The 27,474-nt window shown below is 37.3% G+C and overlaps 2 protein-coding genes across 7 annotated transcripts; one reads left to right on the plus strand and one right to left on the minus strand.

Annotated features, from left to right (window-relative positions):
- Nucleotides 1-10,683: 10,683 nt before the first annotated feature.
- Nucleotides 10,684-15,612, plus strand: LOC114321288 (binding partner of ACD11 1). 6 transcript variants are annotated; one of them, XM_082899567.1, is made up of 5 exons: nt 10,684-10,870; nt 12,671-12,834; nt 13,941-14,016; nt 14,662-14,775; nt 14,939-15,612. In XM_082899567.1, exons 2-5 carry the CDS (start codon nt 12,719-12,721, stop codon nt 15,365-15,367), a joined length of 735 nt encoding a protein of 244 aa, XP_082755693.1. In that variant the 5' UTR covers nt 10,684-10,870; nt 12,671-12,718; the 3' UTR covers nt 15,368-15,612. The 6 variants fall into 6 exon arrangements, with proteins under 6 accessions (XP_082755693.1, XP_082755681.1, XP_082755678.1 ...); XM_082899555.1 differs by having other exon boundaries at nt 10,828-10,870; nt 14,936-15,612; XM_082899552.1 differs by lacking the exon at nt 10,684-10,870 and adding an exon at nt 10,878-10,974 and having other exon boundaries at nt 12,675-12,834; nt 14,936-15,612.
- A 4,547-nt stretch (nt 15,613-20,159) lies between these two features.
- Nucleotides 20,160-22,611, minus strand: LOC114321290 (uncharacterized protein At3g28850). The gene has a single exon (XM_028268472.2). The coding sequence runs from the start codon at nt 21,965-21,967 to the stop codon at nt 20,651-20,653; it is 1,317 nt and encodes a 438-aa protein (XP_028124273.2). The 5' UTR covers nt 21,968-22,611; the 3' UTR covers nt 20,160-20,650.
- Between the last annotated feature and the right edge of the window lie 4,863 nt (nt 22,612-27,474).

Below are 27,474 nucleotides of genomic sequence, written 5' to 3' on the forward strand. Positions count from 1 at the left end.
ATTACTGGCCATCACGGCACCAAACTACTAGGGGCGGTTTGGGGTCGTGACACTTCCTCTCTTGTACCTAAGTTCCCGAGCTAAGGTAACTTTGGTGATGACGGACACGTGGCCTTTAACACGATTCATGGGTTTCCTAAATTTTTCAAAAAAAAAATATTTAGGCAGCGCCTTTGTATTTGGAAAAACAGTCAATTTTGGACATTTTTTATCATAAAATCAATTTTCCAAAAGATTTGCCGGATTTGGACTCTTTGGTGTTTATTTGTTTCACATTGCACTTGTGAGATTAGATTCAGAACCACGGGAGTCCAAATTTTAAGGCTTTTTTTCAAACTTTCGAAAGCGGGCACGAAAAAGGCGAGCTACAGCTGCGTACTCACCTGTTGCCTGATTCACAATAAGTTGGAAGTCAGAAGACTACCACCTCATCGACTTCTATTGCTGCTGCTAATTTCAACCTTGCGATTAGTGCCTCATACTCTTCTTCATTGTTTGAGGCCTTAAACCCCAAATGAATAAACTGTTCTAACATTCGCCCATTTGGTGATGCTAACACTACCCCTGTCCCCACTCCGTGATGGTTTGAACTTCCATCAACAAACAGACGGAAGGAGTCGCCGATGTAGATGTCGTAGGGTTTTAGTTTTTCTTCTTTCTTCTGTTTTGCTTAAGTGGGGTTCTTTGGCCCTAGCTGAGTTTCTTCTTGCTCTCCTAGGCACCCTAAACCACGGCTTGCCGGAGTCCGACGTGGGATGGCACCAGGTGTGAACTCGGCCACAAAGTCGGCCAATACCTGGCCCTTAATTGCTATTCTAGGCCAAAATTTCAGGTCATATTAGCCCAATACTACTACCTATCTGGCTACCCTGCTTATCAGATCTCCTTGCTGCAACAGAAACTTCAAAGGATACTCAGTCAATACCACAATCTTGTGGGCTTGGAAGTAGTGATTCATTTTCTTCGAAGCCATTACCAAGGCTAGTGTCAATTTTTCTAGGGGTAAGTACCTAGTCTCTGCGCTTGCTAGGGTTTTACTCACATAGTATACTGCCCTTTGTTCTCCCATTCTCTTCTCCAATTACGACTGCACTCATTGTATGCTCTGAAACTGCCAAGTATAAAAATAGTTCATCTCTAGGTACTGGATTTGGAAGAACTGAAGCTGTTGTCAGGTATTTTTTCAAATCGGGCAAGGCGACTTCGCACGCTTCCATCCAGAAAAAATCTATGGCCTTCTTTAACAAACTAAAAATGGTTTACACTTATCCGAACTTCTGTTTATAAACCTGCTCAGGTTGCGGCCCTTCCAGTTAACATCTGCACTTGTTTTGCCGATGTCGAGATTTTTAAGTGAATGATGGCTTTAATTTGATCCGAGCTTGCTTCGATGCCCCTTCTGGTGACCAAGTATTCTAAGAACTTACCGGACCCGACTCTAATGCGCATTTCGAAGCATTGAGTAGGAGTCGATATTTCCTTAGGATGTCAAAAATTGCCTTCAAGTCGGCCAGATGATTATCAGATTCTTTGGTCTTCACGATCATGTCATCAATGTACATTTCTACTGTCTTGCCAATTAGATGTCTAAACTTTTTGGTTATTAGCCTTTGGTAGGTTGTTTCTGTATTTTTCAGTTTGAAAGGCATCACTTTATAGCAGTACAGTCATTTTAGGGTAATAAATGCAGTCTTCTCCTCATCAGGGAGATACATCGCTATCTGGTGGTATCCCCTGTAAGCATCCAGAAAGCTCATCCTTCCATGCCCTGAAGTGGCATCTACTAACTGGTCAATCTTGGGAAGTGAAAAACTGTCTTCAGGGCAAGCCTTGTTCTGGCTGGTGAAATCAACACAACCTCTTCACTTGCCGTTCTTCTTTTTCACCACCACAGTGTTAGACAGCCAAGTAGGTGTAGACACCTCATTTTTTACCGATCTCAAGACTTGGACGTCATCGTTTGTGCACTCGACAATTGTGCTTGTTTGTGTTCGTTTTGAGTGCCCGAAGTCCTTAGCGGAACGCCTTATCTTTAAACCTCTAAACCTTATCTGTTTTGTGCATGTTTTTGGACCCAGAGCTTGTTGCCTCTAGTCTGGAAGGGTGGGTGACCTGTCGGCCAACCCCAGAGGCTGTCGGTCATGGCTTGTGCTTGTTAGCTACCAGTGGTGGCCGACAGCCATTGGTCTCTTCTTCCAGATATTTGTTGCCAGTTGTGCCAGCTGTTGCTCACTGAGCTACATCTCTATACACGTGTATGGTGAGATGTTTCTAAGCTCAAGACTTGTTTTTCTATATATAGGGGGGTTCCTCCCTCATTTTTTAGGGTTAGCATTTTTAGAACAAAAATATCTCTCTCCTTCTAGACTTCTCTCTCTCTCTCTCTCTCTCTCTTGTTATTTTGTACACATTTGTCTCGTTTCTCTTAGCTTTTGCATACCAACCCTTAACCAAATGCTCTCACCTTTGGGCTGAGATAACTTGGGACCTTCTTTGAGCTCTAGAAGGTGGTTTGAGCTTGGATTATTTGCTATTTTGTGTTTTACTTCAAAGGTATGGCACTTGCCTTGTTTCTACTTGCTTTATATACTTGTTTTGCCATCATTTTAAACTATTTTAAGGCTGGTTTTGAAGTGTAAAAACCTCTTTTTTTATGACCTAAAAATGGTGGTTTTAGGCTATTTTGAGTTAAGGGGTTGTCCACCATTTTTACTTCTTAGCTTGTTAAGCTTTTACGCTATTATTCACCACTTTCAAAACAATTTTTTTTAACCTTTTAACCACTAAATCTCAGTGGTTTTTCAGTGGTAAAAATCAACTTTTGAAGTCCAAAATTGGAGGGGTTAACCTCCCCTCCTTGTGTCTTGTTTGTATGCCTAGTTAGCCTCACATGTTAGCATATTATTTTAGCTTTTTGTGGCTCAAGTCCAGTATGTTTTAAGCTCTGTTTTGACTTGTTTTGGCTCTGTTTTGGGCTGGTTAGTTCAGTTGAGCCTTGTATTGCATAGTTGTAGTGTAATTTCCTTCACAAACTTGATGTTTTAATGCTTTAATCATCATTGTTTTGAGATAATAACATGTTTTAGTTTTGTTTTACACTTTATTTCAGCACTTAAAATCTCTACAATCTTCCTTATTTCTTCACTTTTTGGTTTTGTTTTGAAAGTGGTTTCAAACCACTTGTTTGCCTAAGTCTGAAATGGAGGTGTTGCACCTAATGGTTTAATCCCTTAGGGGGTTCATTACCAACGGTGTAATGCCTCTTTCATGCCCAAAGCAACTTGTTATTTGAGCCATCTTTCCATTAGAGGACACTCACCAATGGACAAATCAATTAAAGAATGGTTTTGGTAATTAAAATGAGTAAACAAAATCGGACAAGTAAAAGAGGCAAGATAAGCCTCTTTTGTGTTGCATTGCATGTGTTCGAATTGGACGTTAATTCGAACATAAAGAAAATGGAACATTTCATACTCAAAAGTGATGAAATGTGCCACTTTCCTTGGTCACCATTACCCTTGATCATGCATGATAGGGTGGTGGTCCTTTTGAGTCTTGTTTTGCACTCATTAATTTGTACAAACTTGGTTCCTTAGCCACCATGCATGGAAATTGTTTGATCGATAGTTTGAAGGCCAAAAGTTACACTCCTTTGAACTTGTTTGATGATAAGGAGGGTAGCAGTACAAATAAGCCTTGAGAATGTACTGCTTTGCCTCTGTTTGCTCTCTGTTGCAGCAAGAGGAAGTTCAGGTCAGCAGTGCCCAACCAGCTATCATCAGTGGCCGACGGCCACTAGCAGTAGCCGATCGACCATCAATGGTAGCTGACGACCACCATTGGTAGCCGATCGGCCATTAATGAAATTTGCACAGTATGTTAGTAAGGTGGAGCAGAGGTATCCTGGAAGTTAGCAGCACTGTTGGTATTCAATTGTGCAAACAGAGGCGTTCAGTGGCAAGGCGGTGGCTTTTCTGGTGGAGAAACTGAGCATGTATGCATCCCTCACTTCCCGAGGCCTTTTAGTTGCTTTGCTTAGTTAGTTAGTTGTAGCTAATTCTTGTAAGTGATGTAATTATTCAAGTAGATTAGCTAGTTAATTCATATTGTAATTAATTAGTTTAATTGCTTTATAATTAGTTAGTTAAGTGTTTAGCTAATTAATTTGGTTTGTAATATTTAATTAGCTTACAATAAGTTAATTATTATTTCAATTGTTGTAATAGTTAGCTTAGCTTAGTGTAGCTTACCTTATTCATTCGGACCCTCCTTCGCGAAGGCATGATGTTGTAATAAGTGTGCGTGCGTGTGTGTATGTCTTCCAACCCCACGTTTTTCTCCCTTTTATTTGATCGCTTTTGATAGTTAGATTGGGGACATTTTCAATTAGCACACCTTATGCTTGCATGTTTGCATGCATTCATTCGTATTGCATGCACCGAGGCTCGACGCATCATTCATACTGCATTGTCATTTCAATACTTCTTTGAATACGTGTTTAATTGCATGTTGTTCAAATCAATTCATATGTTATATTAGTAGCCGAGCCTATTAATTGCATTATTGCATGCGTTGCATTAGGCATTTTGTATAGTTAGGATCATGCATCTTTCTAACTAGTTTCTGTTTTGGCTTGGAGTACTCTGTGAGTTTTGCGCTTTAGCATATTTGCATGAGTGTGATTACCATATTGCCATGTCTAGCATGCTTGCCATAAGGCTATGTGCTTAAATGCTAAATTGCATGAATGCCTGTGGATGAAAGCTTGTTGTTTGAATTGGAACGATTCAACAAATGTGCATTTTAAGCCCATTTTGTTGTGGCAAATCATGTTTTAAGCCCACTATGTTTGGTGGTAAATCCGTATCTTTAAGCCCACTTGAGGCGGCAAATTCAAACCATTTTCGAAAACAAACATGAGTTGAATTGTTCCAAATTAAGCAAACTAGTCTATACTTGCTTGTGCGTGTCACATAGTAAAGCTAGTTTAATAACCGGAATAAGAACGCATAATGTTTATAAAATATCATATCATGATTAGTAGAGGCCGATCTTTGATCGGGTGAGCCGGGGTGCTCAATTTATGACCTTCCCCCCTCGTACCCAAGTTTCCGAGCCGAGACAACTTTGGTAATGATGGACACGTGGCTTTTGGCACGAGTCAGGGTTTCCTAAATTTTCTAAAAAATAAAATATTTAGGTGGCGACTCTATATCTAGCAAAGCAGTCCAATTTTGACATGATTTGATTTAAAATCGATTTTCCAAAAAGGTTTGTCGGATTTAGACTCTTTGGTATTTATCAGTTTCACATTGCACTTTGTGAGACTAGATTCAGAACCGCGGTAGTCCGAACTGTGAGGCTTTCTTTTCAATCCTTTCTGAAAGGTGGGACGCGAAAAAAAGGCGAGACACGAAAAAAAGGCGAGTCCACAGTTTCTGGCGACTCTATTGGAGATTTAGAGAACTTAACTCGAACTCATGATGTGTTTTTTTATTTACACTTATGTGTTTCTTTGTGTTGCATTTGCATTGGTGCGCCTAAATCACAGTGTTTGCCCTCTACTATTCCTGAGCGGTCTGCCGAAGGCTTGCTTGGAAAAACTTGCCAAAAGGCTGACTGGTTGCGGGCTCTGCCACGATGGGAATACAACCCTTGGATCTGGACTACCGCTGTACTGTTTGATCCTCCTTTCACTTCTTGGTGTTCGGTGTGAGAGAAATATTAGGTAGTTTTACTGAGGTACCCTTTCGACCAATTGACCTAGTTGCATATCGGAAGCCGTAGAGACTGTTCCAAACTAGGATAGGTTGTTTACCCAAATGTAGGAATTGTATGAAACCGTTTGTTTGCGTAGTGAATCCCTAGTTTCCGACGAAATTAGGACAAGGTAACCTTACCACATTATAGGGGTGTTTTGGCTCTCACTTGCTTGATGCGTGCTTTTAGAGTGAAACTCTGCAGGAATGTATGTATTAGTTACAAGTCTGGATATCAGTTTGAGGGTATCAATTTTTGGGAGGCAGAAATTCAGTGTTTGAGTATAATTCTCCAACTTATGATTGCAACTGCATGTTATTTCTGTCTGAGCCAAGGTGTTGTGCAATTTCTGATTTTTGTTTATTTTGCTTTGTTTTCTTTTTGCAAGGTAGTCTTTCACCATTGCTTCAGACGATTCTATTACCCCCCAAGTACTCTGGACCCGAGTTAGAAGGATTTGCAGATCTGGAGATCTAGTTAGGGGACAACCAGTGCTTGTTTCACTCCCGCTGGTTACTAGACGGAGAAGGATTCGGCAGAATTTTCCAATTCGACAGAATTTTCCAATTCGGCAGAATTTTCCAATTCGGCAGTCACCTTTTACCTCGTATATGCCCAGTCAGGCCCAATCATCTACTTCTACTCCAGACAGAGAGTATTCGCCAGTTCCGGTAGTTCAAAGTCCTTTAGTCAACATGGAAGACATGCTTCGCCAACTTCAGCAGACTATTGAGAACATGCAGCTAGATGCTACTCGACAAGCTGAGACCACAGCCCGCCAAGCCGAGATTGTAGCTCGCAAAGCAGAGGTAATAGAAAGGCTTCAACAATAGCAGCCCCAACCTGCAGTAGCCTCAGCATCCCATGCACCCCCAGCAGAAATTCCAGCCCCCAGGGTCATAATTAATGTCCAGGAAAATGCAGGCATTTAGGCAGATCACATCCCACCTCAGACCTCTAAGGCACTAGTTTACCAAACAGAGGCGCCGTTTGAATTCGAGGTCGACCCTACTGCACTGAAAGTGAGCAAGCTGGAAAAGCTCTTTAAACGGGCATAAGCGTGAATTCGATCGCTGATATTGAGGATGGCTATATTGATTCGGCGATGACATTGCCAGATAGATTCAAGATGCCGCATATAGACCGGTTTGACGGTTCCGGTGATCCTATGGTCCATCTACGGCTATTCTTTGACATTCTGCAACCCATGGGTCTCACCAGACTACAGAGGCTGTCATTCTTTGGCCGGACCCAATCGTCCTCCAAGCCGTTCTTAAAAGACACGACTGCCAACTCCTGGTTGCACCATGGTATTCGGTTGAATACCTCATAATACCTTTTGGCGTAGGCCCTGAGGCTCTCACCCTTCCCAATTTTCAAAGCTATCAGGGAGTCTACCCTCAATGGTTGCAACTTGTTCGTGACAAACCTGGCCATGAACATCTCGGCTAGGCCTTTCCAACTCTACACAGTTCCTTTCGATAATTTGTGAAACCAATTCGATGTAATTTTCCCAAAGGATGAGGGGAACACCTTGCACAACAATGGTTTGTTCCCGGTATACAAAGCCATTGAATTTAGATACAAGCTGACGTAAAAATTCGAATCGAACTTACCGTCATATATCTAGAACCTCGGCATATAGAACCTTTTAGAGGCCTCAAACCTATCCAACTTGACTGAGAAGGGCGTTCTCAGTTTGACAAACGATGTGACCTCGGCATTCTACCACTTCCTCTGGAGGTAATCCCTCAAATCCTCTTTAGTTCGACCAGGAGCTCGGCTGTCAACGAATTTCAGCCTTTTTGGTGCTCTACTCCCGGTGTCGTTATGCGTCCTTTTAGACTTCTTTTCATTCACTATGTCAAAACAAAGTTCCTTTCCCTAAACATGCCGATGTTCCTTGACGTAAGTTTCCTTGGTCCGAATCGTCCTCTTAGACTCTACTTTCATTGACTCTGCTCGCTCGACATCCTGTGAAGGCCGATGTGAGAATTTTTTCACCTTATCATGTTGAGAGACTGCTGGGATTGCTTTCTGCCCCACTTTTTGGGCGTCGTTCTTAGCCGTTGGAATCAGCGTGTCCTTTAATGGAAACGGTGGTTGCATGACATTGTTCTACATTATGAAGTTGACAACCGATTGTAGGTCTGCCAACTTGTTTGCCATTCCATTCATCGCACCATCCCTCCTCAGGTATCTATCTTTCCATACTTGGAGGTCGCTTGCGTTGTAATACTTGTCTCGGCCTGCTTCCTTCGGTGTGTCTCCTTCTTGGCCGACGTTTTTCTCCCTAGGATTCTTATCCCATGTTCCTTCGTTATGGTTTTCTTCCTCCATGTTTGGATTAGCATGCTTACCACTCCCACTAGGGATGTCGTCCCCGATCTTTTCTTTCTACTCGTCGTTGGCCGTCTATTTTCCTTATGATTCCCACAGACGGTGCCAAATTGTGGGTGTTGATTTCCGACCACACAGCCAAACGGAGAACTTAGCTGGAGAGCATCGGTCGAATAGATTAAGCCCGAACAACCTGTCACAGAAAGATAAGAATCCGGTGGTGGTTCGTCCAACCGGGGGCACTTCGACGATCAAGTCAGTAATCAAATATCTCTCAAAGATAGCTAATTGTGCTTAACTCACAAGAAAGAACTTACTGCTCACAGTATATCACACATATCATAGACCCACGAGGGCACTCTGCTTTTATAGTCAGCACTGACTTGATCTCTGTAAAGGCCTAACTTCAATGGACTCAGGCTCAATGGTCATCTTGAAGTCTTAGCTAGATAAGGATAAACTCCCTAAAAGCTTCATCTTTATCCAGATTAAGATCCTCCCCTGTTCTAGGACTCTTATCCCTTATCCGCTCATCTCGGATTCCGACATCTCCGCAGATAACCTCGGCCTAGCCGAGATCACCTTGGCATCAGGACTAGGCCACGTGGCACCTCAGCTGACATTCCGGCGTCACTTTGGCCACGTGCTATCACTCACAAAATATGTCCCCACCATAAATGTTAACTTTTAATTTATTACTTATCTAATGATATATAGCACAATTCAATAACAGTGAATTTGTAAATTTAAAACCGTAACTCTCTAACATTTCTCTAATACGGATTTCTAATTAGGGGGATTCGGTGATAGATCCATCAGTGTCTAATTTGTCCTTCAAAAGAATAAGAATTATATGGATCCTTTGAAAACCCGTAGTATTTTGAAACTTATTTCTTTTACTATAATATCCTCTTATATATATATATATATATATATATCTGTGTGTGTGTATTAGATTACAATTACTCTCTCTCAACTCAATCTATTTTCTCTCTGTTTCGCTCTTATTGCTCTCTATCGATGCCATCGGCACTCTTCATTGGCGCCATTGCCGCTAACTATGGAACTTTTTCTCTATTGTCTTCATCGCCACTATCACTCGTTGCATCCACAACCTCAGATCTAAGATCATTCATAGTTGTTTTCATCGAAAAATGATGGTTCGCAAACCTCAGATCTGAGATTCTTCACATACACACACACACACTCTCTCTCTCTCTCTCTCTCTATCTCTCTCTCTTCTTCTTCTTCTTCTTCTTCTTCTTCTTCTTCTTCTCCTTATGATGCTATATGTTCGAACTCTGTCTCCCTATCTATCTTTTTTCTTCTCATGATGCTCTGTTCTTCGAACAGAAAAAATTTATTCTGGTTTATAACACAACACTCTCATGTAAAGCCATTCTCACAGGTTGTTTCAAAGTAAGATTTTATTGTTTTTTTTTTCTTTTATTACAAAGTAAAACTTTACTGTCGTTAAGCAGATTAGCATGTTGTTAACCAAAGCAAATTTTGATGTTACAAAAAACAGAATGCATATTAAATGAACGAACTAGAGTCAAATTTTACTTTTAGATCTATAAGCAAACAAAAAAAAAAAAACTCTTGATTTTTTATTGCAATATCTCGATTTCTCATTTTTCTGTCAAATCTAAGATTTTATTTATTTATTTTTATTTTTAATCTCATATATGAAATTATTGATCTCAAATATGAGTTCATAGATATCAAATTTGAGATGGTGGTGGTTTGATGATAAAAATGATGGTTGTCGGTCAACGGTGAGGATGAGTGACATCGGCAGATGATGACGATGGTGGAGACGATGACCAATCATCGAGTTAGTGAAGAGAGAGAAAGAGAGAGCTATACAAGAAAGAGAAGAAAGAGAGAGTATAATGGCTAAATGAAATATTCAAACAACAAATTTTGTCCTTTATACAGAATTTTATAATTATGAGGGGATTTTCAAAGTACTAAGGTTGCGTGTGATTTAGTTTTGAAATTGTGATTCTCTTTTTGGAGTTGTAATTTGAGTGTGAAATTGTAAGTTGAGTTTTGAAAATAGAAAATTTGTTTGGTTATGAGTTTTGAAAAATATTTTTGAATATTAAATTTTGAAAAGAGTGAATTGAGTCCTACCCGGTCGTCCGCTTCGACATCTTCCTAGACATCCGGCCGGTTGGCAGGAATGGTGCAAATATGTATCTGTTATTTTATATATATATATATATATATATATTTGTTTTAGATTTTTTTTAAATATCGAAATTATTATTTTTAAATTTTTTATAAAAATAATTTAACAATTCCATCACTAACCATTTTTAACACTATATCATCAAAAGATTTTTGAATTTAGTTTTGAGTTGTACGTTTGGTTATGAGTTTTGAAATTAAATTTTAAATTGAGTTTTGAGTAATTTTGAGTTATATGTTTGGTTATGAATTTTAAAAAATGATTTAAAAATTTTGCTTTTGAAATCATGATTCCAGAGGTAAACCAAATATAGCTTAAATTTTTTTTTTATCCTTTTAAAAAAAAATTAGAAGGGATTTACTGTCAAATTTTCCTTGTAATTACTCATATAAAATATCGGGTAAAGCTAGCCGACGACGACCAATCCGGTAAGTTGGGTCGGGCCTGGTAATTGAAGCCCAAACCCAATCTGCCGACGCTGGTGGCTCTGCCAATACACGTGTCATACTTTCGTTCATCTCCATAGACTGGTGTTTCGTTAGTCGCCGTATACGCGCGTGCCGAACACGATTCGTAAGTCCTACACTCATCCTCTGCCAAATTAATTCCGCTCTCCGTCTGTCTGTCTCTAACTCCTTTGCGGTGTTAAAGTGATTCAAAGTTGTTATCTGAAACAGGCATGTTGGGTTGTTATTGTTTTCTGTAATTGGGGCTTTTTCACTTTCTTGTTTTCAATTAGCTTTTCAGGGGTTAGAAATCTATGGTGATTGAAATTTATTGACACAGTTGGTTGCAAACTGAATCCATTATCAAGAACTGTTTCTATTTATATTTCTATTTCAATCTTTTGATTCCAAAATCGTTTCTTGGAAACTGCAGATATTGAATTTTCAGATTTCTTTCTTTATGCACCAATATATTTAGGACTGTACACAACTTTTGTCACTTTCTCTTTTATTGTTACAATCTTGTTCATGTATAAATATCGATATGTTTCTGAAAAATAACATCAATTTTAGATACCCTTTTCTATTTCTGATAATCAAATATATTTGGCTGAACTTTGTTTGGATGATGAATTTGTGGAGGGAAATATATGTATATATATATATATATAACTTTTACCATTGCTTTTCTTGTTTCCTGTACAAATTTCTGCGTGAATTCAAGATTCAAACACAGCAGACCATGAATTATATTTTTCATATTTATTCGCATTCATAAATCATGTTTGATAACTTTCGGGAATCATGTGTTTGTACTTGTGAAATTAAGTTTGCTTTTATTTGGAATTTTTTTACTGGAAATAATTGTATTGTGACAAGTTTAATGGAGGAACCCAATTTGTCAAACTTGATTAAGGCATTATTATAAGTTATATAAAGATCCCTAGGGAAAATCTAAAAAAGGCTCTGTTTTCGTCCAAAGGGGAAAATAGTCATTTTAGAAAAGATGAATCGTGGGTTACTCCATTTGGTGCACTTTAGTAGAAGCTGCATTGTTTGACTTCCATTGGTCCCTTAAAGTATAAGTTAACTTTTTATAATGAAAATTTTGCATTAGGCAGCAATTTGCAACAGCATAGTGCCACATTGGAGCTAAATATAACAGTATTTAGCGTTGGGCATGTTTTGTGAGGCTTTTTTCGAGTTGAAAGTTATTATTAAAAAAATTAAGCTAAATATAACAGTATTTAGTGTTGGGCATGTTTTGTGAAGCTTTTTTCGAGTTGAAAGTTATTATTAAAAAAATTAAGCTAAAAATACCCATGTCCCAACTTCCCGATAAACAATTTTTTTTATAGCTTTTTTTGTCACATAAACTATAACAAGATGCTGTAACAAACGTACTCTGACACAAATTTCTAAAATAAAAAAACTATAAGAAGCATCAATAAATTGCACCAAGCATGGGCATGGCCGTTGTTCCCCGGTTCACTACATGAGAGATTGGTGTCATGTAGTTGGTGAGCCAATTTTCTACCTTTGCTTAGTGGAAACATAAAATAATTGAGAAAAAAATTATTATGCTGAATGGTGGGAGATACATGATATATCTAATGGTTGTAAGTTATGTCCAGTTATTTTGAATTGATCATTGCAGAATGTCTTTGAAATGGAATAATGTTAAAGTGGGACCACTTAGGAATATGAAACCTTAGGATCATGAGATGTGTAAGGCTTGCACAAAGATGATGATTGTTATCTCTTTCTGACATATTTTTATCTGTTTTGTTTCCTCCAAATAATGACCTTATTTGGTCAAGATATAATATCTTTGAATTGTGAAAGATGATTTTAAATGATTATAATACCTTTCTATGCAGAAGTTGTTGATTTTCTATTTTCTATTTTTATTTTATTTTTGCTTCAGATAGATTCAATCAGTTAGGCAAGTTTTTCTTGTTTGGACCTTCAAAAAATGTACCCCGGTGGTTATACTGCAGAAGTAACAAACCTATCTCCTAGAGCAACGGAGAAGGTTGTTTATGAGTTCTTTGCTTACTGTGGTGAAGTTGAACATGTGGAAATCATCAGGTAGTTCTCAACTACTCTGTTTCTGGTTGCTGGATTTGAATCTGCTGTGTAGTTCTTATTGTAATTTGATCTTCTTTCCTTTTTCAAACTCTTTGGAAATTAGTTCTTTTCATGAAAGGTCAAATTTCTGATATTATTGATGTTTAGTTGTCCATTCAAAATTTTATGCCTATTGGGTAATAAATTCATTCATAATTAATGTCTCCAAAATATTCCTTTTACAAGTAGAAGTATGTGGATAAAGTTGAAGATATTGCTTGGCTTATCAAACCAAATCTTATGGTACCAATATGTATCTCAAATCAAACGATTCTGGTGCGATTCCTATTTCCATTGATTCACCCCCCAAAACCAATTGATTGCTTGGTGTATTAAACCGGATCGTGTGATACATATCATGAATCATACAATTCGGATAACAAAGAAGGCGTCATGTACATTGACCTCGGCCAGCATGGCTTGAGGGTAGGGAGAGCATCTGGAGATGTATGATTGGTCCACACACAACACCTCATTAGTCTGATACATGGATTCAAGACCATTGATGAGATGACAGGATGAACATGTGGAGGTGACTTGGTGATATGATGTGGTGTGCCATGTAGGAGACTCAGATACATGTATCCACAGGCTTATAACATTTCTAACACGAATACATCATGTGCATTAACAAGATAAAGGAAAGTATGCAATAGGCAATTTTTGACGTATGAATAAGTATAGCTACAAAAATTTTAAATTTGTAATAAGAAAGCAAGTAATAAGAGGAGTGAACATAATATACAGGATGACCTCTGTCTTTCATAATTTGCAACTTTGATTAGAAATATGTAAATAATAAATTAGATTACATATTTATTTTTATTTTTTTTGTATAACATGCATAAAAGATATATAAATATATTAATATGGTCATTTCATTCCTTTAAAGATTTGTTGTTTCAACATGGCCGTCGCGTGTTGTGTCTGTGTCTCTGCTAAATAGCTGTTAAGGCTCCATGATACTCGCATAGTACAGTTGCCTTCTGGATTTTTTGTTCAACCATATGCAATTATTTGGCTGTGTTAATGTTACTGACTACAGATACTTTATTTGCTAAAAACAGATCTGGTGAATATGCTTGTACTGCCTATGTGACATTTAAAGATGCTTATGCACTGGAAACTGCTGTCCTGCTCAGTGTAAGTGTTCATATTTATGACCCCATACCCTTGGTTGGAATTGATTTTCAAGTCTTATGTCCTACTGTAGGAGCAGTTCAACTCTTGAAACGACAGTCAACAAACTTAAACATGGAAGTTAATGACATGTTGTTCCACAATAATCCCAGTACTGGATCATTTGATGCTTTTCCTTGCTTATTATCATGCTTTCCATGTTTCATGCTTATGTATTTGTATTTGTATTTGTGATGAGTCATTGAAATTTGGAAATAATTTGGGTTTAAATCATTATCTTTGTGTTGCCCTTAATAAGTTGATCAGGTGCTTTGAGAGTATCTTTGTTTGTTATAATGTCATTTAAGATATTTTTGTCACTTGTGGATGCATGAAATGAGGCTATTCATGATACTTGAAATGAGTCTACGTTGTTTGTGTAGCTTTTGAAATTAGTCAATTTATGTCTTCACCCGTGGTAAAGGTCCCATTTTGAAGGTTTGGATTTGTGCCTTCAACAATACAGAAATGAAATATAAACAATCTCTTTTCATTCTGAGTTCAGAGGCTCCTGTTGTCGTGAAATGTTCTGCTCAGTATCCTATAATCTAGAAATCTCTCGTGATACTTAAACATTCAATTTGATTATTCGTCCTATTGTTACTTCAGGGAGCTACAATTGCAGATCAAGATGTGTGCATATCCCGCTGGGGAACATATATTGATGAATCAGATCCTTGGAATAACCCGTCATGGAACCTAGGAGATGAAAATAACTCAACAGTACGCACTTCTCTCTCCACTCTTAGTAGAAATATATTTTTGAATTGTTATCTGCAGAACTGGACTTAAATTTGTATTTTAGTTCTCAAGTTAATATTCACAGCAAATCATTTACTTACCCCGTCTATGCACTCATTAATAGCATTTTTTTTTTTCTTAGCAGGCCACTGACACGAGTCAATTCATTTCTACTCCTGGTGAAGCCATAACTGTGGCACAAGAGGTAGTCAAAACCATGATATCACAGGGATATATATTGGGGAAAGATGCATTAATCAATGCCAAAGCCTTGGATGAGTCCTATCAAGTGTCGTCTACTGCAGCAGCCAAGGTTTCAGAGCTCAGCAACAGAATTGGTCTCACTGACAAGATTAATGCTGGCGTGGAGGCTTTTAAATCCGTGGACGAAAAGTACCATGTTTCAGTGGTCACAAAGACAGCTGCGTCGTATACAGGGAGAACAGCAGTGGCAGCTGCGAATGCTGTTGTCAACAGCAGTTACTTTTCCCGTGGAGCTCTTTGGGTTTCGGATGCCCTCACTCGTGCAGCCAATGTTGCATCTGATTTGGGCAGCCATGATGTTAAAAAGTGAACTTTTGGGTCAGTAAACATACATTATAGCTGGTAGTGATGGACAACAACTAGACAGTTTTCTCTGTTAAAGTGTATTGGTGAACATGTATGTACATTAGTAGATTGACGAGCTGCAACCTAATGCTTACAGGTTTCTGTCATCTGTGCAGAAAATTTTAAAAATTTTGATCTGCCAACTTTATGTAATGTGGTTATTTTACTCTGTTACAGGTTTCGCAATCCAACATCATGTTCTTCTCTTCATGACCTACTGTTGAAATTTGATTTATAGCTTACATGGAGTTGATAAGCTCTGTTTGAAAGCAGATCAGAGAGATGGTTACCTGTGATTCAACATCAGATGCACTTAAAATGTTATTTATTTATTTATTTTTTAATGACAGAAAGAGAACCTGAATGTGGCAATCGGATCCATTCCCATTAATGGGTGGTGGTTGGGTTCAGTTTGGGGTTTTATGCCAGAAGTTGGATTGGGCAAGAATTGGATGGAGCCATTACCCCCAAAGATTAATAAATTTGTCAAGCATTACTACGCATGTTTTTTTTGTGTGTGTGTATATTACAAGAAATAGACAATTGAGATTTTTACATTCAATTATAAAAAAGAAACAAGGGAGTTAAATCTATATAATATTAGTTAAGCTTGTGATAAATAAAAAATTAACAATTAACATGTCATGTCATTGCGGGTTTCAAAGGGGAATGAGGTGAAAAAAATAGTGAATTTTTTTTGTGACACTTTGGCTAACACACGAGTCCTATACTTTTGTTATATATGTTTCTCATTTTGTGAAAATCTTTTGTATTTCTAACATAGCTCAACTTGTTTTAATCACAATTATTGCCTTTTTAACTTCGTGAGTGGAGAACAAGGGCTATTATGGAGTATGGTTTGATTAGATGGGGCCAGTGTTGTGTAGCTTCTTGGGATTGATATGAATGCAAATTGCTAACATGAATTGAATTGGAGGAGATGAGCAGAAAGCAGAGCAGGTAAATATAAAGGGGTCGACATCAATAGCTACAACAATGACTTTGTATCATTTTGAATGTTCTCTAGCGTCACCACGTCTTGTTAATGGCACTACATGACTGAAATCATGATCTCACCTAGCTAGCTTTAATAAATTCATATACATAGCAACCTTGCAATTGAATGGTCTACAATCACATTTGTCTCATCCAATTACTTATATTCTAATCCATGGTTTCTAATTAAAAAAAAAATAAGGATGTAGAATGATTTGGGGATGGTATTATTGCAATTAAAAATCATCTTAATTGTCTTTTTTTTTTTTCTCTTTTCAAAAAATAAACGATTCTCTTCATTATGGACGATGCTGTTTATTTTGTAATCCTTATATGTATATCACCCATTAAAAAAATTAGAATTATTCAATAATCATAGCTAGAGGATTTAATATGTTTGTGTTTAAAAAAATGGACAACCAGTATAATTTTGAAACAAGACCAATCATTTTTTAAGCACAAGCATAATGAAATTATATGTTTAAGATTATTAAATCAATCTAATTTCTGCAAACTCAATTCCGCAATAAAAAATGCTACAGACTCCCACAAAACTCAACCCCCATCTCCATATCAATTGGGGGTCATGGGAGTCACCCATTTTTTAGGGTCTCAAGCATTAATCTTCCGCAATATAGAGAGTGACTGCGCTTCGTGGACGAACCACTGTGATCCGGGAGATGAAGGCCTGCACAAGTAACGAATGGTGAGGTTGCCCGACCAGGGTTTGGTCGGAAATCCCTCCGACAGTAAAGTCAAGCTAGACAGAGAATGGGGAAGACGAGTGTATAGAGAGAGTGTAAAATGAATTCAAATCCCTTGTAAAAAGGTTACCTTTTATAAGGAAGGCTTGACTTACCCATCAAGTTTCTCTCTTTGCAACTTGGCACTCAACCGTTTAGCAAGGTCACTCCTCATTGGAGGAAGGTAGAGACTCTGTTAAGCAGTTCTGTTGTTCACGGGCACCACGTGCCATTCACTCACATGGCTTTGGTTGATCTGTTAGAACTTAACTTAGCTTAACTCACTTTAGAGTGAGTGTCTGAGTCATGGACTTGCCTACTTCGAAGTAAGGGAAGGAGTTTGGGCTAAGCCCATGGCCTGCCCATTTTAGAGCGAAGAAAGGGCCAAGGCCGAACCGTTAGCTCGGCCTACTTTGGAGTGAGGAGAGGGGCTAAGGTTCAGACCTCTAACTCGGCCCACTTTGCAGTGGGGTAAGGAGCTTGGGCTAGGCCCATGGCCTTGCCCACTTCGAAATAGGGAAAGGGCCATGGCTGAACCCTTAGCCTAGCCCACTTTGGAGTGGGGAGATGGGCTAGGGTTAAAACCTCTAGCTCAGCCCGCTTCGGAGTAGGGTAAGGAGCTTGGGCTAGGCCCACGGCCTTGCCAATTTTGGAGTAGAGAAAGGGTCAAGGTCGAACCCTTAACTTGGCCCACTTCGGAGTGAGGAAAGAGGCTAGGGTTAAAACCTCTATCGCGGCCCACTTCGTAGTGGGCCCTCTCTTTGACTGGCTAGATCTCTACATAAGTGGGCTTGAGTAATTGTGCTCCCTTCATGATTTATTTTCAAAAATGCATAAACCAACGAAATGAATGAATTTGATCATACCCCATCACTTAGTTCTATCAAAACATTATGCACAAAATTTAATATGATTATCGTATTTGAAAAACATATTAGTGTTTCTATTAAAGATCGAGTCATGAGATCATTAGTCAAATGACCATTAATGTAACATTTGAATGCTTTTCCCAATTAAATTTATAAAATAAAATAACTGAATATATGGTTGCATATATTTTTAATAATTAATTATTTTTTCCTATTCTTGAAGGAAGTGTAGCCTTCAAATGAAGTGGTTGTTTGATTGAAACTAAAAAAAGGGTAGAGAGGGCTACTGCAGCATTCTGCCCCATAGTTTACTGTTAGAAGAATCCAGAAAAACAGGATTGACCCATGAATATGTATTTATATGCATCGACCTTTCTTCACCTAATTTCCTTGGAGAATACTTTATGGTATCTATTAATTTTCATTAAAATATCAGTCTAAATACAAATAGGTGGTTTAGTTTGCAGAGAATAAATATATGCAATCTAATCCCATTTAAAAATGAGTCTATCTTGCACCTTCGCAAAAATAATTAACCTGAACCACTCAGTCTACTCCTGTTATAAAATACATAAATGTAGTTTCTCAGTCAACAACCCATATTTTCTGACTTCCCAATTTGTTTTCTTACTCTTTTGTGTTCAAAGTGGTGGCTAGGGCTTTAACTAGGGCATTACCATTGGAAGATCAATGAATCAACCTACACAAAATTTTAGGAAAAGTAGTATTTATTATTGGATGAATTTCATTTTTTTTATTCCACTTTCTACATGAATCTCATAACAAATATTTTGTGTCTATATATAATTTATCCTATTTAAAAAAGTAATTGGTCTTGCACATGCACACAAAAAAAAAAATATTTTCCACTAGATAAATCTTACCATTATCTTTCAACTTTTACGTGAATTCACAAATAACTATTGTGCACATATAAAATTGATTAGATCCAACAAGTAATCAGTGTGTTTGGTTTAAATTTTTTGGATTAAATTTTTTGAAAATTGAGTTTTTTGGTTTTCGTATTCTTTTGTTTTTAGTGAATATTTTTTAAATTTTAAACATTTTTTTTACTTTTTTAGATGCATCTTAGTTAGATGTATTTAAAAAGTAATAAATTTGTGAAAAAATATTTTAAAAAACTAATAAATACATAAAAATATACTCAATTCTTGTATTTTTTTTGTATTTTTGGTATTTACTAAATTTTTAAAAGATTTTTTTTACAATTTTTTTACTTTTTAGGTGTATTTATGTTAGGTGTGTCTAAAAAGTAAAAAATTGCTTAAAATATTAAAAAAATTCAGTAAAAACAAAAAAACACAGAAAATAAGAACGTAAAATTTTCTGAAAAGTATTTTCTGAAAAATGAAAACAAGCAAGCTGAATAAAATTTGCACCTATATCGTATACGTGACATTTGTTTTGTGGCAATAACATAAGAAGTAAAAATAAATAAATAAAAAATAAAAAAGGGAAAAATTATAAAATCCATCCAATAATATATATCTAATGGTCCTCAAATTCTAGTGGAACCTTGACCCTAGTAAATGTGTGTATTATTTTTTTTTCCAGGGAGAGGGTGAGAAGGTTGCAGTTGCCTCTACGCAATTTGAATTCAAATTAGACCCAATTGGCTTATTGACTTCACAACAATAAGAAATAGCGTAACCCCTTTTATTTATTTGGTACGGTAGAAAACGATTGTCGTGAAGGTTCCATGGTGATGTTAGGCTTCTACCATCATCTATCAAACTTATGAAGATAAAAATGACATGACTAATAAGATTAAGATTGACCGTCTAACAAGTCAAACACTGATAATTAATAAATGATTAAGTTCTTTTAGAGTACTATGTGACATTATTAATAAATTTTTTTTTTTTCTGTATCACGAATTTAGAAACCACCTAATATAACTCAGCACGTAATTTGGAACTCAATATCAGAAATTACTAAATATGGTTTCCTTCGATTCATGGGTTGCTGAAGGCTCTGCACCATTTCTAACAACCAAAACATAGCACTTTTTGACATACATGCAGCTTTTAAGAATAAAAAGTACAACCATTTTTGAACATCTCATCCCTTATTCATGTTCTGGAGATTCCAAGAAAGAGCAGTAAGTGTTCTTACAAGGCTAGCTATCTCATCATTTTTTTCCTGGAAATATGATTATGTATATGAGGAAAATATTACAAGTCCTTGTATACATGACAGAGATCCCTGGAGGTGGGGGGAAAACCTACCTAGACCACATTAGTCACTCTCTTCACCTGCAACTATCTCATAACAGCGCTACGATCACTGAAATATTCAATCACCGATATTATCAATCCTTCACAAATGTTCGCATCTACAAATCGGTGATTTCAGCGATCGAATTTTTCAATACGCGTATCTTGTTCCATCTCATAAATCTCCACTTCAACAAATCAAAACTCCTCTCTATACAACCACCAACTCACACAAAAACAAACAAGAAGAAGAAAAACAAACCAAGGAAAAATTGGCTAAAGAGCGGTCGAGATTTGCGGAGGCAAGATATTGTTTCTGGCACTCAAACTTGTGTCATTAGGAATAGGAACAATAATCAGGGCATCTTTGTACGTTGCCCAATGTGTTGTATAAGCGGCCTTTTTAATCACAACACATTGGGCAACGTACAATTCCATTCTCATTGCAATCAGGGCATCTTTGAAAACCATACTCACTCTCATCACATTCTTCATCATAATCACCTTCATAGTATACCTTACAACTCCCTGAACAAGTCTCACATGGCACAAACCTTGTATCCCCACAAGCCGCACAAACTCCTCCGCCATCATCCACCTTTTCACAGCCTTCCAATAGCTTCTCAAGCTGTCCATCTTCGTGCAATCGCCGTATTTCCTCAGTCCCACCAATATGCTTTTTCCCAACAAACACCCTTGGCAATCCACCACCGTTAAACCCATCTCCCAGTAGCTCTTTCAGCTCATCCTTGAACCCCGCATGCATCGATAGGTCTCTCTCATCGATTCGAACATCGGTTCCTTTCAAAATGACTCGAACATAGCAGCAATCTTCATATGTCTTCCTCACACCTCTTAGGCTGGTGAAGTACAACACAACCCTGTCTTTACTCTGAGGAATGAAATTAAAGCCAGTGACATCGCCATTAACTTTCTCTCCCTCCAATGGCTTAAGGTGAAATGGGTTCGCCGCAGGGAGCTCTTCCAGAGCTTTCCTGAATGTGGAAATGACATCCGGGTCGAACTCGGAAATTATAGATGCTGCATTGGAATTGGTATTAGAATTGGAATTGGAAGTGGAAGTGGAATTGGAATTTGATTTATTATCGGGCATCTCGAGCCACATTGGCTTAGGAGGTGTTTGGAGATTTTCTTGGAGTCTCGATCCGGAAAGATCAAATGGAGAAGGAGCTGAATTAGGGGCGACATGGAATGAAAAACTTTTGAGGTTAGGAGGAATTCGAAGAGGGCTAGTATCTTCCAATCCTTCCATTAATTCCCATGTATTGATCGTCTCTGGTTCGCCCGGAGGCGTTATCACTGGCGTTTTCGGAACAATTTTGGGTATCTTTTCATTGATCATGTTGGACCATGTTTTTGCCTCAATCATCCCCATTGAAAACTCCTTGCTTCTCTTATCGTGGACAATCTCATCACCACCACTACCACCGCCACCACCGCCACCACCGCCATTTATATTCTCATTTTCAGGAGCTTTGTTGTCTCCGTTGTCATGGTGATTGTGATTGATTGTATCGAGCATGAGAGAGCCCAACGTGGAGGAGGTGAGAGCGACGACGTGGTAGGCGTCTCGGCCTTGCTTTGATCGGTGGTGGTGATGATGGTGGTGGGTGTGCATTGAGTAGCTCCGCTGCATCGGCGAGCACGGCGCCTGGCAGTTCCGGCATACCGGTTGTTGCTTCGAAGTGGCGCAACCCATTTCGAAACAAACAAGATTGATGGGTTAAAAAAGTGGCCAATAATTTTATATAAAGAATACAAACATATCTGTGTTTATAGGAATTTGAGGAACAGATTAAAAGAACATTCCCAATTGAATGAGCTGGATGGGTAAATCGAGGGATTAAAAAAAGGAAGATAGATATTAGGAGATTATTATATTAAGGAGAATGGCATGGATCGATGATAGTCTAGAACGAATTGGGTCGAAGGTTCTGTGCAGAATAGGCAGAATGACTCATATTTCCACAGAAAACTCTCATAACCAAGTTCTTATTTTGTGGGAACTGTGAGTGGGCACAATTAAACAATATTATACTTCAATTAATCTGTTCTAGACAGGACATGAACTTTCAGAACATGAATGAATTAAATGATGAGAAGACAAGCGAAGAGAAAATTCAAGAAGGAAAAAAAAAAAAAAAGGGAAAGGGGAATGGGAATGAAGGAATTTCAGAGTCAAAGAAGGAGGGCGAAGAAGAAGAAGAAGACCCTTTCCTTCAACACGCTGTTCGACCCACCCACACCACCCAACCTTCTCTCTCTAGAAATGGGATAGAAAATCAAACGACCTCTCTCTCGCTAGAGGGGCATGAATGGGAACGAGTGGTGAGTGAGAATCGAAAGACCAACTTTTTGGGGATGAAATGTTAATTTATAGAGATGACCAAATATGAATGTGATATAAAATGCATAGAATAAGATGAAATTGAATGATGACGAACGCGGGAATTATTGCTTGAATGGCTCCTCCCTTTTATGGAGTTATGCTTGGTTTACAAATTTAGGACATGTTAAAAACTTCTTAAAAAAAATTGAAGTTTCTATAACTCATATTAAAAGTCAAAAATTATTTTTTTTTTTTTATTACATTTTTTTATAAAAAATTAAAAATTTATTTTAAATATATTAATTTTTTTATCTCATATTTTAGTTAAAAGGTTAAAAAAATATTAAAATAATATGTTCCCAAATGAAATCTTAGAGCGAGTTTTAAAAAGAAAAAAAAATGTATAAAATTAATAATGCAGGTATATTTTATTCATATTTTAACTACAAAGACCATTTTTTAAATCTTTTTTAGATCTCTCTATTTTTTGTATATCTTTTTATAAAAATTTAAAAAATATATTTATTTAAATCATCTTAAATAACTTTTAAATAAAATATAAATATATTTAATTTAATTTATTATTATTATTTTTTTTTTCAAATTCCTCTTTAAATTTTTTGAATCAAACGCAATCGTAGGAACGAATAGAAAGGGAATGTGTGTAGGGATGGCAATTTGAAACCGGCCCGATGGGGATCCCCGATCCCGACCCCGATTTAAGCGATTTTTCCTCGAAAAATACCTCCGGCGGGGAGAAGACGGTATCTGAAAATCAATCCCCGATCTGTTTCGGCCGGGGACGGTGATCAGTGTTTAAGCCCCAGCCCGGCCCGATCCCCGGCCCCGTCCTCGGCCCCGGCCCCATCCCCGAATTTCCCCGAAATGAAATTACTTTTATACCCCTTATAAACAAAACCAAACCATATAATAAACCAAATCTGTGTTTAATATATCTCTCACACTCACTCTCTATCTCTAACTCTGATATCTCTCTCTCTCACTCTCATCTCTCACTCTCTCGTTTCAACTCTCTCTCTCTCGTTGCTCTCTCTGGCTCCGACCCCCCTCTCTCTAACTCTGATATCTCTCTCTCTCACTCTCTCGTTTCAACTCTCTCTCTCGTTGCTCTCTCTGGCCCCGACCCCCCTCTCTCTCACCGACGGCGACGTCACCACCACCGCTGGCCCCGACCCCCCCTCTCTCTCACCGACGACGACATCACCACCACCGCTGGTCCCTCTCACCGACGGCGACATCACCACCACCACTGGTCTCTCTCACCGACGGTGACATCACCACCACCGCTGGTCTCTCTCACCGACGACGACATCACCACCATCGCTGTCTCTCTGTTAGATCTGTCTCTGTCTGTGAAAACCCATATTTAAATTATTCTTGAAAGAAAATAAATAAATTAATTAATTAATTAGTTTTAAATTAACCAAATCCTATCACTAACAAAGACCCTATTAAGAATAATAATTTTGTGGGTGTTCAATATTTGTTGTTTATAAATTATTTTAATTAGGATTCAATATAATAATTATTCTTACTAAATACCTTAGATAAAAATCTTAGTGTATCAATTTTCAGAACCCATACAAATACACACACACACACAAAAAAAAAAAAAAAAAAAAAAAAAAAAAAGAGAGAGATGTTTGTAGCTATGCCACCTGCTTGTTTACATGGTGGTATAGGAACCATAAACCACCATCCCTCTTGGAATTTAGGGAAAGAAACCACAATCCCTCTTGGAATTTAGGGAAAGCTTTCATTCTTGGAACTTTGAGAAAGTGAGCAAGATAAAATAATGGAAACAATGAGAGGGAGAGAGAAATGTCTTCAACTAGCATTTTATATATATATATATATATGCATGCAAGCCTTCCTTGTGCATGCAAGCATTCGGTAGGGAAAAAAAAAAAAAAGGAGAGAAATCTCTTAAGCAACCAAGTTTAGTAGGAGAGGAAGAAGAGTAGGAGGTTAAGGAAACCAAAGTTCTCAACCATTTTGTCACCCTACTACTAGGTAAGAAAAACCCTTCCAACCCTCTCATTTTTTTTTTTATTGTTGGAATCTTCAGATTTTATTCCTATGATAAAATGACTAATTTATAGATAGAAATTTTTATATATATGTATGTAAATTTTGTGATGTGTATATATCAAATATCTGAAGATACTGATAGTCAAAAAAAAATCATAGTATTATTGTAAAAATAGGCTTGCATGTGTATTTCATACCATTAAAGAGTGAATTGAAGAATTTATTTGGTCTTTGAATCTGCCAGCCTGTTACCCGAATTTTTAGATAATTTTATACTCAAAATTTCGAGATGATTTCTTCTACAAAATTGTTGATAATGATGTCTAGTTTGTCCAGAAATTTTTGGAAATAATTTTCGAGTTTTCTATGAATTTATACAAAGTTTTAACTAAATCTGAAACTGTGTTGAGAATAATCTGTCTTGAATCTGCCAGCATGTCACTCGAATTTTTATATAATTTTATACTCAAACTTTCGAGATGATTTCTTCTACAAAGTTGTTGATAATGATGTCTAGTTTATCCAAGAATTTTGGTAACAATTTTTGAGCTTTCTACGAATTTATACAAATTTATAACTAAATCTGAAACTGTGAGACAGATTTTACCATGTATTTGAAAATTTATTTAAAATTCTATACTAAGCCAAATCTAGTAATTTCTAACTAAAATATGAAATTTGAGAAGTCTAGTTTCATGATAAATTTTTAGATTATGGGTTTGATATATAAATTTAAGCATGGAATTAATGTAAGGAAATGTGACAAATCTGTGTCATAAACACCCTTGGAATTTGTTTAGAATTATTTATAAGTTATTTTTGCAAAATACTTTCTGAAAAATAACCATAACATGTTTATTGAGTATCCTGTAGATTATTATTAATTTTAGAGATGTATAAGTAATGTATTTATAATTTTATTTGCAAGATATATACTCTGAAAGTTTTTCTGGACAGGATAAAATCACCACTTTAATATTATGCTAGTCTAATTTTGTAAATCAAAAATTTGTGCATGTGTGTATTTATGGTTTAATTCTTGTATCTAAGTTATTATTTCATACCATGGTTTAAATAAATTGTTTATTTAAATTCTATACTTTTATTTAGTATTGTGTGACACATGCAATATTTTATGATTGGGAATTTTAATGAGTTGGTATAGCATTACTTGTGATTAAAAATTTGGAATTATTTGTGATTAATATCAAAATTAACTGAAATGATTAACGGCATATACAAAGTTAACAATTGACGGTTAATACCAGTTGTTCGGGGTGAGTCTTGGTTTAAAGACTGTACGGAATTAAGGGTTGACGGTTAACCCCGGTTGTTCAGGGTGAGCCCTGGTTTTGAGAATTCTCATGTAAATTGTGTTGCGAAACTCTAAGATGGCACGGGACTTATTTGAACCCTTTTCGGCATTCGGTTTTGGAATAAGGGTGGATGTGCAGGTGGCACACAGGGAGGTTACTTACCCCTGGCAGACCGTTTCCTTGGGGCAGACCACGGATGCCACTACTTGGGTATATAACTCCGGACGTGGGCATCCCTGGTAGTTACGGTTGGTAACACTTAAATATTTGACCAAGGGAGGGTTTCAAATTAACCGTTGCCATGCTTAGTGGTTGGTAAGTTAAATCTCTTTGGTGAGATTTCGAGTGTCACCTAATTTATAAAAAATTACTGAAATTATTCTAATGGTTGTAAATTCTGTGTATAATTATATTGTTATCTCATGTTTAGAATATTATTATTTTTCTCTTAAAAAGAATGGTAGGTTGGTTACGTTTTTCTTACTGTGTTGCAAAACTCATGGCATATATTTTGTTGCTTTGGCGTTTCATGCCAGATTATGTCGAAGAAGGGACTGAGGCTGAAATTGGAGCTGCTGCCAATATCGAACCTTGGCTGACTTAGAGTCAAGATTTTATCAAAATAAAATCCTGTTATCCCTTGTATTAGGATTTAACTATGTTGTGACGTTGTGTGTGAACTTGTAGTTTTATTTTGTCGTTGGACTTTGACTATGTAAGAACTTAAAAGTTCCTAATTAGTAGTTAAAACTTTATCTAGCAAGTTATCGTTATTTAAATCTTATGACGTTTCAAAAAAAAAAAAAAAAATTTGGGGCGTCACAGCTTGGTATCAGAGCCTAGGTTTGAACCTTTGGGCCATGGGTAGTAGTTTATTATTTTTACAATTAAGAAAACCTTAAGTTAATTTGTAATTCTCGGTGACCTAACTAAGTTAGAACCTTTTTATTTGTAGGATGCCAGGGTCATCAGACATTAACTCTAACGAGGAAAATTCGGTGGAAAACTATGACATAGAATCTGACCCAAGTGAAGAAGTGGAGATACCTATAGAAGACTATGAATCCATAGAATCCGACCCAAGTGAAGAAGTGGAAATGCCTATAGAAGACTATGAATCTGAGCCTGAGCTTGACCCTGAACCTGATCCTGAACTTGAGCCTGAACTTGAGTCTGAAGAAGTTGAAGAAGTTGTACCAATATACAACCCCCCGGAGGTTATTGTGATTGAGTCAGACACGGAAGATGAGTCTATGGAAGGCAATACCGAGGAGAACACTGGAGATACAGGAGCCACGTTTGAGGGTTGGGATGTGCGAAACGGGTTGTAGATTGGCTCTTTTGTATATGTCAGACTTTATCCTCTAGGAGGTTGTACTTGGAAAGCTGAGAGTTGGGTGGGTACCTATATCGGACCTGTCCAGATTCTAGGACAAAAGACTCCCTGGGTATATCAATTAGGCCCTTTCCCGGATGGTTTCACTGATAGAGTGGGCAACCTTTTTGACT

Source organism: Camellia sinensis, chromosome 1 (genome assembly GCF_055761805.1).
Source record: "Camellia sinensis isolate YWXY chromosome 1, ASM5576180v1, whole genome shotgun sequence".
NCBI classification, from domain to species: Eukaryota; Viridiplantae; Streptophyta; class Magnoliopsida; order Ericales; family Theaceae; genus Camellia; species Camellia sinensis.

What these genes read in the sequence shown, in the direction of transcription:
- LOC114321288 (XM_082899555.1), top strand. Translation starts at nt 12,719, where the DNA reads ATGTACCCCGGTGGTTATACTGCAGAAGTAACAAACCTATCTCCTAGA. An exon ending in GAACATGTGGAAATCATCAG is followed by an intron (nt 12,835 to 13,940) that starts GTAGTTCTCAAC and finishes TGCTAAAAACAG; the next exon opens with ATCTGGTGAATATGCTTGTA. An exon ending in GAGATGAAAATAACTCAACA is followed by an intron (nt 14,776 to 14,935) that starts GTACGCACTTCT and finishes TTTTTTTCTTAG; the next exon opens with CAGGCCACTGACACGAGTCA.
- LOC114321290 (XM_028268472.2), bottom strand. Translation starts at nt 21,967, where the DNA reads ATGGGTTGCGCCACTTCGAAGCAACAACCGGTATGCCGGAACTGCCAG.